Source organism: Linepithema humile, chromosome 5 (genome assembly GCF_040581485.1).
Source record: "Linepithema humile isolate Giens D197 chromosome 5, Lhum_UNIL_v1.0, whole genome shotgun sequence".
NCBI classification, from domain to species: Eukaryota; Metazoa; Arthropoda; class Insecta; order Hymenoptera; family Formicidae; genus Linepithema; species Linepithema humile.
In genome coordinates, this window is record NC_090132.1 from 23,425,315 (window position 1) to 23,442,808 (window position 17,494).

At 44.3% G+C, this 17,494-nt stretch overlaps 1 protein-coding gene across 2 annotated transcripts; it reads left to right on the plus strand.

Moving 5' to 3' along the window:
• Positions 1-239: 239 nt before the first annotated feature.
• Positions 240-17,471, plus strand: Vps13D (vacuolar protein sorting 13D). Of its 2 annotated transcripts, XM_012363693.2 has the most exons (25): positions 240-442; positions 512-716; positions 1,069-1,259; positions 1,533-1,764; positions 1,856-2,052; positions 2,201-2,368; positions 2,436-2,673; positions 2,768-9,666; positions 9,954-10,110; positions 10,198-10,426; positions 10,489-10,732; positions 10,836-11,204; positions 11,378-11,566; positions 11,649-11,972; positions 12,152-12,344; positions 12,424-12,606; positions 12,730-12,960; positions 13,453-13,479; positions 13,822-13,982; positions 14,053-14,667; positions 14,758-14,940; positions 15,017-15,388; positions 15,566-15,678; positions 15,756-16,188; positions 16,354-17,471. In XM_012363693.2, the coding sequence occupies exons 2-25, from the start codon at positions 620-622 to the stop codon at positions 16,453-16,455; spliced, it is 12,147 nt and encodes a 4,048-aa protein (XP_012219116.1). In that variant the 5' UTR covers positions 240-442; positions 512-619; the 3' UTR covers positions 16,456-17,471. The 2 variants fall into 2 exon arrangements, with proteins under 2 accessions (XP_012219116.1, XP_012219117.1); XM_012363694.2 differs by lacking the exon at positions 13,453-13,479.
• The last annotated feature ends 23 nt before the right edge of the window (positions 17,472-17,494 follow it).

Here is a 17,494-nt window from a genome sequence, read left to right on the forward strand (position 1 = left end):
TTTGCAATACGGCCAATACGTATGTATATACGAATGTCGAAAATCAGTTCAATGTAAACAAGCTTGTCTTGCGTTTTAACCAATGATTGTTAACGGCGATAAAAAATGCTTGCGATAAAAATCCTTATAAACGATTCATACTGGATCCAGTATTCTGCATTCGATGCACTATACAGATGTCCAATAAAAAACTTTTTAGAACGAATGTCCCTGCAGCTTTGCAGATTTGCGTGAATGCGGCCTAAAATTAAGAAATGTTTACTGCATATGGCCACAGACGTTCCATCGCGTCCAGTATGTTTTTTTATTTCTTTTAATGCAACCAGTGGTTGTCATGGTTGTTGGTAATTGTCGGTGGTTGTCAATGAAAAACCGTTATTCAAAATGGATTTGCAAATCACCGACAAATTTTGACTTTTTAATAATAGTCAACATGTGAAAGGTACCGATCGTATGAGTGCCAGTTATGATCCTTTGAAATGTGCTATCTTTACGTGTTGTTATTTCGCAGATTTTGAGAATTCGAACGAAATATAAGAGGACTAACCCACAACCTCACTTATGCCTATTCATGCAGATATTTCCATTTTAAAAGTAGCAAAGGTCTCGTTCGGTCAAAATGTTAGAAGGACTTGTAGCTTGGGTGCTGAACAATTATATCGGCAAATATGTGGAAAATTTAAACACAGATCAGCTGAGCATTGCTATGTTATCAGGTGAGGTTATATTACACTTCATATTTAAATTGTAGAATTTTTAAAAAAATATTGTTTGACTCGTCAACAATGTATTTCTAACGTGTTGTTGAAATACATAGCTTTTATATAATATGCTAATTGAAAATGATGTGTATTTTTTTTCTATTGCATTTATTTAGTGCCAATTGCATACTTCAATTAGAATATTGTCTTGTAGTTTATTGCATATATTTTGTTATTTATGCAAATGTTTTTATAGGAACTGATTAATTTTGTAACTAGGTATTTAATTAATTAATTTTTTTATGAAAATTCTATAATTACGCTGCATTTACTTTTTATTCGAATTTGACAAATTTATTTTTATTAGGGGAGGTTGAACTAGAAAACTTACCCTTGAAACGTGAAGCTTTGCGTCACATTGGTCTACCAGTGGAAGTCAAGGCTGGATTTATTGGTAAAGTTAGATTGCAAGTACCAGTTAGACAAATAAGAACTGCATCATGGGTGATAGGTATTGAACAGCTTTACCTAGTTGCAGGACCAATTAATTTGGACGAGGTAAATTGTTACAAAGAATTTCTCTTATTGTCGACAAAATGTTAATAAAGATTATAGAGTAAATAAATGATATGTTTAAGAACTTTATTTATTTTCTGTAATCACAATACATGTTATTCTACATGTTAAAAAACGAATTATTGATGAGTCTCAAAAACTGAATTCAGAAAATAATTTACAAATGATGAATTTTAATATGAATGTTATTAGCGTTATATTTTAAACGTACTTGTATCTTTTCCAAAATTTTTTGCATCAATGCCCTTTTTATAGTATGACAGTGAAGCAGAGGATCAAGCAATACTGGACTACAAACTCAGTCGTTTGGAAGCTTTGGAAGCCAGGTGGAGAGCTGACATAGATCATGATCCTGGTTATTATGCCTCGAGCTATAGTTCGTGGATGAATTTTGGCACATCTTTAATAACAAATATCATCGAAAATTTACAGTTGAATATTAAAGATGTTCATATTAGGTATGAAGATGGTGTTACGTTGCCTGAAGGTAAGCAATTTTTTATATATATAAATATAGAATTGATTTTTGGGTATTAAAATACTATTGCTAATGAAATTTATGGTTCTTTCTATTTTAGATAATGGCATTGCATTCGGTATTAGGATTGGAGCATTAACTGCTCAAAGTTGCGATGCTAGTTGGATACCTGGTTCCACATCATGGAATTTAACGGACGCGTCTTTTAAATTAATGGAACTCGATAGTCTTTCTGTTTATTGGAACCACGTGAAGAAGGATCAACTTTTTGGTGGTCTTAATTTAGGAGATCTAGCTGTAAGTGTAATATAAAATTTAGTATATATGATAACATAACGATCATATATAGATTACATAATATAAATGTACTGATATTGTGCTTTCTCATTTCATCTGTACATTAACGTTATTTTAACATTACACTAATATTTTTTACTGATTTTAGATTGCCATGAGCGAATCCAATAATGCAATGAAGCAGAACATTTTATCACCCGTGAATGCAAGGGCGCATATTAAGAGAGATCGAACTGAACGTCCATTAAGATCCATTAACAAACCACGTATCGTAGTAGACTTACTTTTGGATGAAGTACCTTTATCTATAACAGATGTGAGTATAATCAATTTGCGATAAAACACTTTCTGATTTTTGTAATGCGATAAATTATTATGTTTAGATTCAATATGAAGAAATGGTGAAATGTATCAAGGAGCTTGATCGCATAGATCGCCGTAAACAACAGTGGCGTTGTAGACCCGTAGTTCCCATTAAAGAAGGTTACAGAGAATGGTGGAGGTACGCTGCCAGGTGTCATCTCGGCAGAGATACGCTGAAACCTAAACCATCGTGGGGAGATGTGCTTGTCAGAGCCAAAGAGAACGTTCTTTATGTTCAAGCGTACGCTAAGTTGTTAGGTAAAAACAAATATCGATTCTTCCGCAAATTTTCACGACAGACTTGTCTCGGACGATGAATATTTTACTTAATTATATTTTCTTCTTCTACCAGGCACACCCACTTCAATTTTACCTCAGGAAACGAAAACATTGAAGGAGAAGGTTGAGCAGGAGCGGAGTTTCGATGAACTTCGAGTGTTGAGAGAACTCGCCATGCAAAAGACGAAACCTGTAAAATCGCAACTGGAGTCTAACGCGAAGGTGCCGCAGGGACGCGGCATGCTCGAGCAATGGTTTCCGTTGTGGTGGGGCTGGTATTCGAAGACGCCTCCCAGCAACAACGGAACGCAGAACGGAGGCAGCTCGACTACGTTCGACGGAGAACTACTTGACGTTCTGGCGGACACCATAGACGATGACACGCTGCTGCGTCGTGACATGGTGTTTGGACAGTTCAACTTCGCTCTGGTGCAAGGCGCGATATCGCTGTGCACGGCAAAGCGCGGTGGCGACAGCACGAAAACCGTGATAGAGCTCAAGTTCGAGAGAGTGAATCTGAGTTATGATTCACGACCCAGGTCCGGATCGCACAAGTTCTCCATCAGTCTGGGCGCATTGTATCTGCGCGATTTTCTCACGGAGAACTCTACGTTTCCCATCCTGGTGCAGCCTCAGGTAGCGTCGAGCGGCACGTCGCGCGTCCGCAGTTTATCGGAGAAGGAAAAGGCAACGAAGGAGACGCCGCACCATCTGTTCGAACTGGTTTACGAAAAGCGACCGTTGCACGTGAGCACGGATCATTTGCTGCACGTGTACTCACAATCCCTGGACGTCGTGTACAACTCGACTGTGATATACTGGCTGATAGACTTTATATGCAAGCCGCACCGATCGGCGTCGTCCAATCAGCGTTTCCAGGCGATGAAACGTCGCACGAGGAGGCAGCTGATTAAAAATTGGGAGCAGATTCTGGACGGTGATCTCGTGTATCGCTCGTCGTGGGATTTGCAGTTCAAGATTTCGGCGCCGCAGATCCTGTTGGTGGAGAGCTTCGTCGATTCCAACGCCGCCGTGGTGGTGGTCGACTTCGGCAAGTTGCATCTGTCAAACGACACGAATCTTAATCAGGAGATACTGAAGACAGAGCCCGCCATCAGCGACGACGACGAAGAAGAGGAAAGATTCGAGACGCCTTGCTCTACTCCGCCTGGCAGCCAAGAAAACGGCTCGCTGACCGACTTTCAGTGCCTATCTGAGACAGAGTTGCACAAGAAATTGTACGATCAATACACTATCGATCTGGTGGATCTGCAGATTCTGATGGGCAAGGCGAAAGACAACTGGAAGCACGTTCGTACGAGAGGCATGTCAACTCTGCACTTCCTTGAGCGCTTTAACATATCGTTGCAAGTCGAACGACGCGTTTTCACCACATCGGATCCCAGCTTCCCGTCGGTCACCGTTTCGGGCAATCTGCCGCGACTGGTGGTGCATGTGAATGAGCAGAAAGTGGGTGCGATACATTTAATGTATAATTTATTGTCGAGCTTCTCCAAGTCCGCCGATGTCCCGCAGACGGAAGTCGTCAATGTAGCGGAGCCTGAGAGTCCTAGAAGAGAAGAGAATCTCGATCGTTCGTTGAGCCACGCGGTGATGGTGCAATTTATCATCGATCAAATGGCCTTCGAGTTGCAATCGAGAGGCCGCAGCGTGGCAGAGCTGCAAGTTTCCGGCGTTCAAGCGGCTCTTAGCAAAAGAATGGCGGATCTGAGTGTCTCCCTCTCCGTCCACGGACTACTTCTGGTTGATGCTCTCCAAGAATTCGGGCCCGATTTTGAACTGCTAGTGGCCAGTCACAAGCACGTCGGCATGGACAGCATTTCCGGCAGCTTGAGAGACTCGGAACCAACGTCGCCGGTTTCGCCTGTATCGCCCGAGTCGCCGGATTCCGCGAGACCGCCACGACTGACTTCCCCCGTCGCTCTCACCAACGCACTCTCCACCTTAGTAAGCAAAGGCAAGGTTTTGCACTCGCCTAGGAATAGCTCGGCGGTCGGCTTGGAAAAATTAGACTCGGAGGCGCTGATTGTCCTGGAGCTGACATTGGTGAACGATCCCACGGAGAATCTGAGAATGGCGAACATACAATTCAACAATCTCGACATCATAGCCAATCAGGAGACGATAGTAGAATTACTCGGCTTCTTCCGACGAATTTTGCCGCTGCAGAAATCGCGATCGGCGCATATCGCGAACCTGGACGACTCCGCGGCGAATCAAAGCACGGAGACGAAATTGACATCGACGAGAACGGAGATCACCTTCGATTTTCACCGCTTGAACGTGCTTCTTTTGCGCGCGGTTGTGCAAGACAATCATTTGGTGGGGCAGAAGATCGCAACGGCGACCATGACGGACGCGCGCATACAGGCGACCTTAGCCGCGGACACGTCGATCTCAGGCTCTCTCGGCGGAGTGCAGGTTCTCGATCAGACGCCGACCGGAAAGACGCATCAACGAATAATCAGCGTGGGTAGAGATCCGCTGGCGGATCCACCGCAGCATCCGCTCGAGCATTTCAGCGGTCTGCCCGATCAACAACCGGAGGCGTTCCGATTCATGGCCAGCCGCAGCACCAGGCAGGCCAGCGACGAGGATTGCTGCGCGGAGATTGACCTCGATCTCACGATACGCGTGGCCAGTGTCTGGTACACTCACGCGCCGCACTTGATATCGGAATTGCGCTCGTGTGCCGACGAGTTCAAGCAGTACCTGAGCAACTTTGCGCGTCAGATCAGCGCGGCCGCCACCGATATGGCGATCGGCTTAGTGAACGCCGACGACTGGTCGATTCCGCCGCGCAAACGCTTGCCGAGCATCTCCGCGCTCGACGTGGATACCGCGAACACGCTGTCGTTGAGGCTGGACGTGCTGCTGGAGAGCCCGGTGCTCGTGATACCGCGCTCCTCCCACAGCAAACAAGCATTCGTGGCGCATCTGGGCACGATGTCGCTGCGCCACGAGCCTCATCTGGAATCCATGGCGAAGCACAAAGTCACATTGGAGGTGCGCGACATGAATCTTTATTCTCTCGAGATGTCCGCCCACACCGGACAGACACAGAGCAATCTGCCGATGCGAGCCGACGAGATGTACTCGTGCAAGGAATCCGGCAAACCGATACTGCACGATACGACGCTGAAGATCCTCGTGGAGAAGCAGAACACTTTGACGCAGAGCACGAGCTTTCTTCTCGACGGCGGCGACTTCACGAACAATAGTCCGCCGATCGTGCAGGTGCACGGCGCCGTGATAACGCCACTGAGAGTGTCCTTGTCGCGCGGCCAGTACGAGCAGTTGCTTGACACGATTCACCGATTATTTTCCATGCCCGCTGTGACAGCGACGGCCGCGGTCGCGGAATACGATGATCCCGACGGAGTGTCCGGCTACTCGGAGAAGCTGGATCTCTGCGTGAAGGTCTCGTTCGAGCTGCCGACCTTCAGCGTGCAGTTGAAGCAGGCGCATTCGGAGCAGCCGTTAGTGGAGCTGTCGATGCGCGATTTCGTCGTGAAATACGAGAAGCTGTACCGAAACGAGTCGAACGTGCAGGTCGCGCTGCGCTCTCTTCTGATGGAAGATCTGCTGTGCCCGGTCGGCTCGCGACATCGCTACATGATGCAGTCGTCGGCGCCCGCGCGCGCGAAATTGTCCACATGTGCCTCGAAATCCTGTCCGGATCTCGCGTTCGCGCGGCAGTACAAGAATGCCTTCGGTCGCGGTAGTTTGCCCGATCGATTGGAGACCGACACTTTGTACGGAGCGATTCCGGCGCACTGGCGCAGGAAGCCGACGATCTCGTCGGCCGACACGCCGAACACGCCGCCGCCATCACCGGGCGGTATCACCAGCGAAGAGAATCTGGTGCTATTGAGCATCACGATGACACGGCCCGAGGAGAACGGCTGCGTCGTCCCACCGGAAGATCGGTTCCATCGCAAAATGGTAACCGTGGACTTCAATTGTCTGGACTTAGTGATAAGCGTGGAGTCGTGGATGGTGGTGTTTGACTTCTTTGGAATTGCAGGCCTATCCGGGACAGCGAGTAGCGAAATCTCCGCGCATCGAGCCACGCCGGACAGCGATCGCACGGGCTCGAGCAAGGCAGACGACGACGATCTGCCGGCGAGATCGGAAACGGAGATAGAAGTGAGATCGCTGACGCTGGTGCTGACGCAAATGGAGCGCGAGATCGCGAAGGCGAATGTGTCCAACGCCAGCATGCACATTCTCAAAGCGGAAGACGGCAAAACGAAGATCTCGGGATCGCTTGGCTCGATGTCGCTGCTAGATTTGACGCCGCACGGCCGTTTCTACCGCGAGAGATTCCTGTCGTCCGGCAGAAAGGCGCTCAACTTCCAATATTCGAGCTACGCCGACTGCGAGGACCGGCCGCACGACGCCAGACTCAAGCTGGAAATGTCCGCGGTGCACTACGTTCACACGCAGAGATTCGTGGCGGAGCTGCAGGCATTTTTCGGCCACTTTTCGCAATTATGGAGCATTATGCGAAATCTACGCACTGGCGCCGGCGCTATTATAGATATGAACAAACGCGGCACGCGACTGTCGTTGGAATTGCATGCTGGCGCGCCGGTAATACTGCTGCCGGTGAGCTCCAGGTCCGACGAGTTGATTTTACTAGATTTGGGCGAGCTCACGGCGCACAACAGATTCGATACCTCAACGATCGTTCCGGAATGCCTGCTGGACGTGATGCTGCTCGAGCTGCTCAACATGGATGTGTACGCGGCGCGGCGGCTGAGTTACGACGCGAGCCTGAACGAAGACGTGGATGCCCTGATGGTCGCCGGCTTCCTCGTGAAGAAGATGGGCTCCTCGCTGCTCACAGAAAAGTGTCACCTGAAGCTGCGCGTCGAGCGGAATCTTGATACTTACATCAGCCGCGACATACCCGATCTCAGTATACACGGTATACTGTCGACGATGGACTGCGCTCTAGATCCGGCGCAATATATGCTGATTCGTGGTCTTCTGTCTTACAACATCAGCGAGAATCTGGATGATCTGCGCCTTTTTGTCCAGGATCTGAATCACACGGTAGAGTACGCAATTCCGGCGGACAATCGCGCGAAAACGTGGACTCGATCCTGCATAATTCTCGAGCTGGTGAATGTGACGGTAAAACTGCATCCGAGTCACAACATCGCAGCGCTTGCGTGCGTCAATTTCATCAAATCTCGATTAACGCTGGACTCGCTGAGCGACGGCTCGCAGGATATCGATCTGGTGTCGCAGGAGATCTTGATTACGGACACGCGTTTCGCGAACGAGCCGATCGACCGGCGGTGCAACGTGTTCACGCGGATTCTGCAACCGTTGAGGAGCTCGGCCGACGTTATCGAGGCCGCGGAAGACCGCGTGCAAGCCGAGGTGCATCATCGAAAGCGCAAGGCTTACTCGGCAACCACTATTCTGCTGCACAGCATGCGATTGACCGCCATTCTGGACTGGTGGGAAGCTGTACGAGACTTTCTGCTGCTGAACTCGCCGGCGCCAGATCCTGTACCAGGAATCGCACAAGTGTTAATTATCAATAAAGAAGCGGAAACTGCCGAAACCGCTGCCACTGCCGTCGCCGTGCCGTTCGTGCTGAAAATCAACATTACGGACTCCGAACTGGTTATCGTCGAAGACACCGCCATTTCTGACACTAATGCTGTAATTCTGAAGACCACCGCTGTCCTGTCATACCGTTCGACGCCGAGAGACGGCGAGAAACCGCTCTCCTGCAACCTCTCGCATTGCGAGCTGTTTTCTTGCATTTTAGGCCAAGAGAACGAGACCGCCTTGTCGATCATTGATCCGGTCGGAGCGAGTCTCGATCTGACACAAAACAAGTGCCTGGAAATCCAACTGCAACCGCTGTGCGTGAGATTAAGTTACCACGATGTGACTATGTTTTCCAGAATGCTGAGCTCGCTTCCTAAGCAGACTTTGTGGGCGAAGCAACGGTCGAGCGAAGCGGCGGCAGCGATAGCAGAGTGCGGCCAAGTAATGGACGATCAGGTGTTGAAACTGATCAGCTTGGGCTTCGCCGAGGCCGACTGCAAGATCGCGTTGGATTACTGCGACGGTCAACTAGACGACGCCGCTCTATGGCTGACGCAAAACGCGATGCCGACGAGTCCTGCAGCGGCCGTGGCGAACGACGGATCGGTCTTCCGTACCGTAGAATTACAAGCAGCCTGCATGCGGATCTGCATTATCGATGATTGCCGCGACGCGGATGTGCCGCTGCTGGAGATCACGCTGGCGGATTTCAGCATGCGGAAGGTAAACCAGCAGCCTGGCTTGCTGTCGGCCGTCTTCGGCGTGGATTATTATAACCGAGTGCTCAGCGGCTGGGAACCGTTCGTCGAACCGTGGCGGGCAAACATTCAATGGGAGCAGAGGATCACCAGCTCGTTCGATCCGCGGAGACTCTACGTATCCATCGATTCTCAGGATTCCGTGAATGTTAACGTCACTCTAACATTAGTGGAGCTCGTGCAACTAGTCAAACACAATTGGACGCAGGATTATTATTTATCGAACGGCGGCACAGCCGCTGGCAGACCGGCGATAAGAGGTCAACTGTATCGACGCCGATCGCCCTTTATACCTTTCGCCTTGAAGAACGACACCGGCTGCAGACTTTGGTTCAAAACATTCATCGCTACTACGGACGACACAATAGATGTCGATAAATCATTGTCTCAAGCGAAAAACGTCTCGAACAAGGACGACACATGGATAGAAGTGTCTCCGGGAGATACAACGCCGTTTACCTTCGAAGAGAGAGGCAAGCTAAGGCATCATGCGACACATATCGTTAGGAGACACCAGATCGCAGTTCTCGTCGAGGGATGGAAAGCGGTAGATCCCGTAACCGTCGATCGCGTGGGTATTTATTTCCGGCACGCGAACGCTGACACTGTCGAATCAAAGGTACAGTTATTTTATTATAATATATTCATATTTAAATAATAGCAATTTTTGTGTATTTATTATATTATTAAAATTATATAAACACTTTCATACATTTATATACATTTTCTACAGAAAACTTTATATTAATTAATTTGTAATATTATATTTTATATTTCTCATTATCATGCTTTACCCATTTTATTTATTCTATACGGTTTTTTTTTTAATTAAAATAATTATTTACAGAATATAATAAATATAATAATAATAATAATAATAATAATAATAATAATAAAAATGTTTAGTTTCAAGTACTCACACCGAAAGCTAGAGTCGTGTTTGCCGTCGAGCTGGAGGGATCCGCCAGGAAGTTGGTCACCGTTCGATCAGCTCTTCAAATATCCAACAAGCTAGCTCATCCAATCGAGATCAAGATGGAAAAATCGTTGAATCAGCTTGGATGTTAGTTATTTTTTTATTTTTTATTATTCTTTATCATTCTTCCTTAACGACGATCAACAGACTTTATCAAAAATTGTATTCTTTCAGATTTGCCGTTGACTTCGACCAGCACCGGGCGAATTCTGCAAGTGCCGGCGCAGTCGGTGATATCTGTGCCTCTGACGCACACCGGAGTGCAGATGTGCTTCAAACCGTTTATCTCAAACTACTTGTTTCAATATTGCACGGAATCGGTAGACTGGACGATAGTTAAGAAGCCACTGGAAGTGACGGAGAATTACATTACTTGTCGAACCAATCAGAACAATATATTCAGGTACAAAACGAAACTTTTCCTTAATAAAATTGATCAACGTAACATTGCTTTTTTTTCTACAGAATGTGCGTAGCCGTAAGACGAAACAATTATCCTCTTGACGGCATACAAGTGTTGCCAGCGCACATGATTACAGTAATGGCTCCTGTAACGCTGACAAATTTGTTGCCATACGAGTTGATGTACGAAGCAGGTGTGGAAGGTGGCAGAATCGCACCCGGCAGCAGCGCGGACTTGCATTGCGCCAATTTGAATGAGCAACTGGAGATTACGATTACATTGGACGGTTATCCGATATCTGGAACGGTACATATATTAGTTAACGGTCATATATATTCTATCGATAATTTTATGTATCTTATTATTATGAGCTCGTATTTAACAATAATTTGGAACACGTTATTTTCAGATAACACTGCCACCGAACAGCTGTTCTTACACTGGCCGTATAAAACTGCTAGATCCTGCAACTAGGATGCTCTGTTTGCAAGCAGCTGTCGTCGTAGAGAAAGGTTCAGCTGTGCAGATGAATATCACCGCGCCTTATTGGATCATAAACAAAACCGGCTTGCCGTTAGTGTTCAGGCAAGAGGGAGTCGGCATTGAGGCAGCAGGACAATTCGAGGAGCACGAGAGAGCGAGAATGGTAGCGCCGTTGTTATTTTCATTCAGCGACGAGGAAGCGAGCAGAACTTTGTCAGTAAGAGTTGGCACCGAGGTGCATCCTTACGGAATACCGCAGTGGTCTCAACACTTTCATCTGCAGCCTGGAATTCACGTAAGTCTCAAATAAATTTTAAACAAGATTGTTTTATTTGTTTCAATACTTATTTGGATCTTTACTAATGTATTAAAAATAAATTTATAGAAGATGCTGCTGAATAAAAAATATCTCAATCACTTTTCTGAACTTCAACACCGATTTTAATACGTATGTCTTATATTCCACAGGTTCATCGCCTAAGAATTAGTCTGCGCGATGGCAGACCTGACATAGTGTATCTGATTAGCGTGGCTACTCGAGCGGCAAGAGGAAGATACAGAGCTACTACAGTAGTCACGCTATCGCCTAGGTATCAGTTGCACAACAAATCGTCTTGTACATTGGAGCTGGCTCAGAGATGTTTCACGACGACTGTTGTAAGTTCGATGTAGCCAATCTTGACGATATCAGGAAAGATTATATTAAATAATTTTATTGAATGTGACATGCCGGTTTCAGTTTCATCCGGATGCCCAGGCAACTTATATAACGACTATGCCCGACTGCCACATGCCCTTCCATTGGCCACGACTGGATAAAGATCTATTACTTTGCGTCAGAATTACTAATGTTCCGGATTGCATGTGGTCAGGCGGTATGAGGCTAGACGACAATTACTCGTTGACTATTAACGTCCGGGACGTAACGGGGAAGATGCATTTCCTACGAGTGGACGTAGTGTTGCAAGAGACCACTTACTTCATCGTATTCACCGACGCTGATACTATGCCGCCGCCTATAAGAGTGGACAATTTCTCGGAGGTTCCTTTGCTTGTTAATCAGGTACATTTTTATTTTCGAATTTTGAAAATATTTGTACTTTAAACTTGAATATTGTGTCTGTATGTCTGCTATTTTAAATCCTATATTTGTATATATATTTTGTATTAATCTCTGAATTTTATACGTAATTATTGTAATTGTTTAGTTTTAATTATACTATTAAATACAAATCTGTACAGATTGGGATTCCCGATAATCTACAATGGACGGTGAGACCGCATTCGTCGGTGCCGTACGCCTTGGATGAACCGATACAAGCCGCCGGTTTAGTACTGACAGCACCTGGAGGCGTGACAGCGTCTTATGACTTAAATGTGCTCGGAGAAGGCAGAGGATTGACCTATGAAAATTTCATTTACATTGCGTTTACAGGTAAACGCGTGTTGTATTTTAAGTAAATTTGCTAAAACATAAAGATGTATAAAATTGATTGTGTAATTTGTTTTGACAGGCACCTTCAAAACTGATTCCGATCTCGGAAATGGCGAAAGCGATCTGGATCCTCTGGATGTGGAAACTCAGAGATTGGTCCTAGAAGCTGGTGCCGGCGGCTGGGTCGCTCTTCGAAGGAAACAGTACGGCGACAGGGCGCAACTTTGGAGGATGACAGGCGACGGACAATTACAGCACGAAGGTAATGTAACAAAACCATATAGATACAAATTATAAATCGGCAAACTCGGTTTCTAAATTATTTCCTATAAATAATAATGATTTATATCATTTAATTTACACGAATCTATTTTTGTCGAGGCAGGCTCGAGTCCACCGAGAGACAAGCACTCGAAAACCCCGGACACGATATACGTTTTGGATATAGCGGGCACGGCGCCGCAACCGTTTACATATTGCGCTCTCGCCTTGAGGAAGCCGGATCCTAGGCGAAGATCGACGCAGACTTGGCGATTCACTGACGACGGACGTCTATGTTGTGCACATAAGAATATGTGCGTTCAGTCAAAAGACGGCTTTATGGGACTGTGCAAAGGTTGGGACTTGCTTTCATTCGTACGCATTTGGAGCGCGTACTCGCTTAGTGATCAAATCGATTTGGATTATTGCGAATGTTGTGTGGTTTTCGCACTTCATTATTAGACACTCTATCATTTTCTGTTGTTTTAAATTAGCTCGATTTATTATTTATTTGCACGCTAAGTGTTCTTTTTAATGCGTGTGTGATATAAATCAGATGCTTTATCTATAAATGTGAAGCATAAATCGCAAAAAAGTAGTAAAATGAATATCGTTAAATTTAATTCAATATTCAACGAAATGACATTCATGATAGGCTCGGGAATTGTTAAATAATTGACTGAAATTACGAAGCTTATCTTACGATATTATATTTTGCATCATATAATTTTGATTATTTATCGGTTGTCTATATAATTTCTCTGTCTTTATTAAGATTTACATTTTCCATGATTCTGTTCTCATCACTTTTGACTAAAAAGATCTAAATGGATCATGAATGTTGCAGGCGGCAGTGTTGCCCGTTGGCAAATGTGTACGTATAGTTTAAGAGTACACATAAAAATCCTAAAAGCTTTCCTAAGAGCTTACCATAAGTATTATGTGCTATATCCGCTTGTTATGTCTTTTTTTATCTTTTTTTCTTCACAAACGCTTTCTGCATTACATCACATTTTCCTGAAAACGTCAAAGCGCGATAAAAAAAGGAGGGATTTTTTCTAAATAAAATTTCAAATTTTTATAATAATTAATTAATTCATTAAAACGATTAAAAAAACATTATCGTACTCTGGCGTATACACACAATGCTTTTGCAAGCCTTTCGATTTTTATTGAATATTTTCACATACAATCAAAGGAACATCCGTCTTTGTAGGGAGCGAGGCTGTACTTGGTCCAACGCACGATCTTAGTTCACCCCCGATCGAACAGCGAGTGGGTAGACAAAAGTTACGGCCCGGTTCTGGATTCTTATCGATCAGAGTGACCACTGACGGTCCGACTCGCGTTTTGCAAGTTCTGGACATAAAAGAGAGGGTATGTGGACTTTACATCACTCTTATACGTTTTGCTTCTATTAGTTCCTTAAACATATTTTCATGTTTAGAAGAAAACGTTCGCCTTACTCGAGGAACGCGATTGGTCGCACATCGCCGTGAGTCATCGACCGATTCAGATCGACGCCGACGTCCAGAAATTAGATTCTAGCGAATTAGATTTGAAGCTGGATCTGCCGTCCGGACTTGGACTGTCCATCGTGTCGCAGAGACCGGTGGAAGAATTGTTGTTCGCGCGACTAGCTGGAATCTCCCTTAACCTAGTGCAGACTCCGTTCAACACCATGTTGGATCTGAGCGTCGCCGACGTACAAATCGATAATCAACTGTTCGAAGCACAGTGCACGTCTGTTTTATTTGTGTCGCGATTATCCCGTACAGAGGACGAGTTCCGACCTGCGCTTCACGTGGCTGCCGAGAAACTGCAGTCGAAAAATCAGAACGCCGAGATATACAAGCATGTCATAGTGAGCGTGAAGCCCTTATGCATGCACTTAGAAGAGAAATTTATCTTAAAATTAGCAGCTTTTCTCGGAATTGGCAAGTCGGAGATGGAAGTTCCAGTCGACGAGAATGATTTCAAAGCACAACGATTTATCTCCGAAGTGTCCGCCGCGCACGCCAAAAGATATTACTTTGGCGCTCTGAAACTCGTTCCTAATCAAGTGCGTTATCAACCTATTAAAGACTCTGCTTTACAAATAATATTAACAACGTGCAATTTATATAAATTTTCTTTTTCTCTCATTTGCCAGGTGAAACTTAGTGTGCTTACCACAACAAAATTACCGCATCATCTGCAGGCTGTAAAAAGGAAGTTGGGCTTGACTTTGATTAACTTCGAGAACGCTACTATCGAATTGGAGCCGTTCGTCAAGAAGCATCCTTTCGAGAGTAGCCAGTTCTTGGTGCATTCTATCGTGAAGCATTACAAAGATGTACGATATTCTGAATATAGTTTTTACTTGCTTCTGGCATGTTTATTTTTTTAATAAACGAATCATGATGTTTCAGGAATTGAAATGGCAAGCTGCGGTTATTCTAGGTTCCGTAGACTTCTTAGGAAATCCGCTCGGATTTATGAACGATGTGACGGAAGGCGTTTCCGGGCTCATCTACGAAGGCAGTGTGAAGAGTCTAGTGAAAAACGTGACGCATGGTATTTCGAATTCGGCAGCGAAAGTGACGGAGTCTTTGTCGGACGGTTTAGGAAGGGTGATCATGGACGAAAGGCACGAAGAGGCCCGGCAGAGGATCCGGGCGAATACTACGGGCAGCAGTGATCACTTAGTGGCCGGTTTGAAAGGTTTCGGCTTTGGTTTATTAGGCGGTGTCACTAGTATATTCAAACAGACATACGACGGTGCGACTAGCGAAGGTTTTCCGGTACGTACTATCATAAAAATAATACATATTTAATTTTAAAATAAATATAGCTTTGATATAAACATTATTTATAGAATTATATTTATAATAACATCTATATAATATATATATCTGCATACATCTATGATCTATATAATACTTTATATTATATTAATAATAAACAATATAAAATTATAGGGCTTCTTTGCGGGTTTCGGAAGAGGAGTAGTCGGCACAATCACAAAACCCGTTGTCGGGGTTCTAGATCTAGCAACGGAGACGGCTAGTGCTGTACGAGAGACAAGCAGAAGGTAGTGCAATTGTATTTGTAACGGCTGCGCGGAGTGTGCACGCATTTTTGAAATAACGTCTACAATTCATTTTACAGCGCTCATCGTGCTATACCAAAGCGCGATCGACCGCCGCGCGTCGTCAGTGGTTCCACCGGATTACTGCCGCCGTACAATCGTCAGCAGGCTGAGGGCCAGGAGTTCTTGTACAGCATCAACAATCGTGATTACTCCGAGCTCTTCGTGGCTTACGAATGTCTGTGCAGCGGTTCGGAGAATCTCAAGGTGCTCGTGTCCAACGAGCAAGTGCGCGTCATCTCTGGCGGTACAAAGGCGGTGGTGACTCAAGTCAATTTGGCGGATCTTCTGCGTTGCCAACCGATGCAGAAGCCGCAAAGCAATAACGTCACCCTGTATTACATAGAGCTGATATCCAGATTTGATTCCTCGGCCGCAGTTAATTTAGACGGAGTAGCCGAACTGTTGAGACGGCCGAAAGTGCGCTGCGACAACGAGGAGGTAGCAAAACGCGTAAGTGCAAAAAATTATACTGCATTAATTTCAAATGCTTAATTATAAAAAATAAATTGATATAATTATTTTTTTTCTCATCGTAGTTTTACAAATATTTTAACACATTGCTATAATTAATATAATTTATATTAATAGTATATAATTAATTTGTCACGATTGCAGGTATCACAACAAATCAATTATGCCAAAGGAATGCACGAAGAACGCAGTCTAACGTTATCATCGTCGGATAATATGCTGGATGACGTAGAATACTACAAGTAATCGCACTCAGGTAGATCGTGCGAGTTTGGGAGTTCGATCTATGACACACGTTCTTTGACGAACTAGTCAAATCTTTATCTTCGTAGAGTGCACGATCGATAATACTTTCGTTACGACGCTTAATTTTAAGTTTACAAAAAGACTGATGTGAAGTAACTATCCGCCGACACACAAAGCGTATAATTCGAGCGTAATCCAAATTCTGCTTTCGCGTCTTGCAATTGTCGCGCACAGTTAGCACAGAGACTTTTGATACAGATCGGTAAGATGTAAAAACGTAAAATAGATGTAGATGAGGAACTGAAGATTTTCTAACGATGTACATACGATGTATACGTCGGTTCCTTAATATCGCATATACAACGTTCTGCGCGTGTACAATGTTCTAAATCGTTTCAATGAGGCTTTAGATTCAATTTTTGAATGAAGACTTAATAGAACATCATCAGTTGTTGTGAGCTTTTAATCTGTATCAGGCAGCTACAAATTTTATTATATACTTTGATTTTTAAATGCCTATAACTCCAAGTTTCGAAATAGATACCATTTTTTTCGCGATATTAACTTGGCCTTTGTAACTAGACACATTGTACATATTTATGTACATATGTATATCAAAGTTAATAATTATTTACGAAAGAGTGATCTACTTAATGCAATATTAGAGAAGCAATTAAACCAAAGCTTTTAGTATATTTCTTTACATTTTAGTAAGTACAGAGGTATTATGGGGCATATTTATTTTTGATGCACGTTTTTTTAATAGTACATATTTCTTTTGCTTTAATCACTTACGTCTTGTAGTATCTTAACATGCTATTTTGTACAAAAATAATGTAGATTCTCCTATGTATTTGTAAGTGTAACAAAAGCGTGTAAAGTGTACAAATAGATTAAGCTAGTTATATTTAAGTACTTTTGTAAAGCAGAGAAGCATGCAAAAATAACATATGTTTGTAAAATATCATGTTGAAATCTGTTAAGCGAATTAATAAATGTTATATCTATAATAGTGAGTCATAATCTGACGAATTTTTAT

What these genes read in the sequence shown, in the direction of transcription:
- Vps13D (XM_012363693.2), top strand. Translation starts at nt 620, where the DNA reads ATGTTAGAAGGACTTGTAGCTTGGGTGCTGAACAATTATATCGGCAAA. An exon ending in TGTTGCCCGTTGGCAAATGT is followed by an intron (nt 13,480 to 13,821) that starts GTACGTATAGTT and finishes CCGTCTTTGTAG; the next exon opens with GGAGCGAGGCTGTACTTGGT. An exon ending in TTCTGGACATAAAAGAGAGG is followed by an intron (nt 13,983 to 14,052) that starts GTATGTGGACTT and finishes TTTCATGTTTAG; the next exon opens with AAGAAAACGTTCGCCTTACT.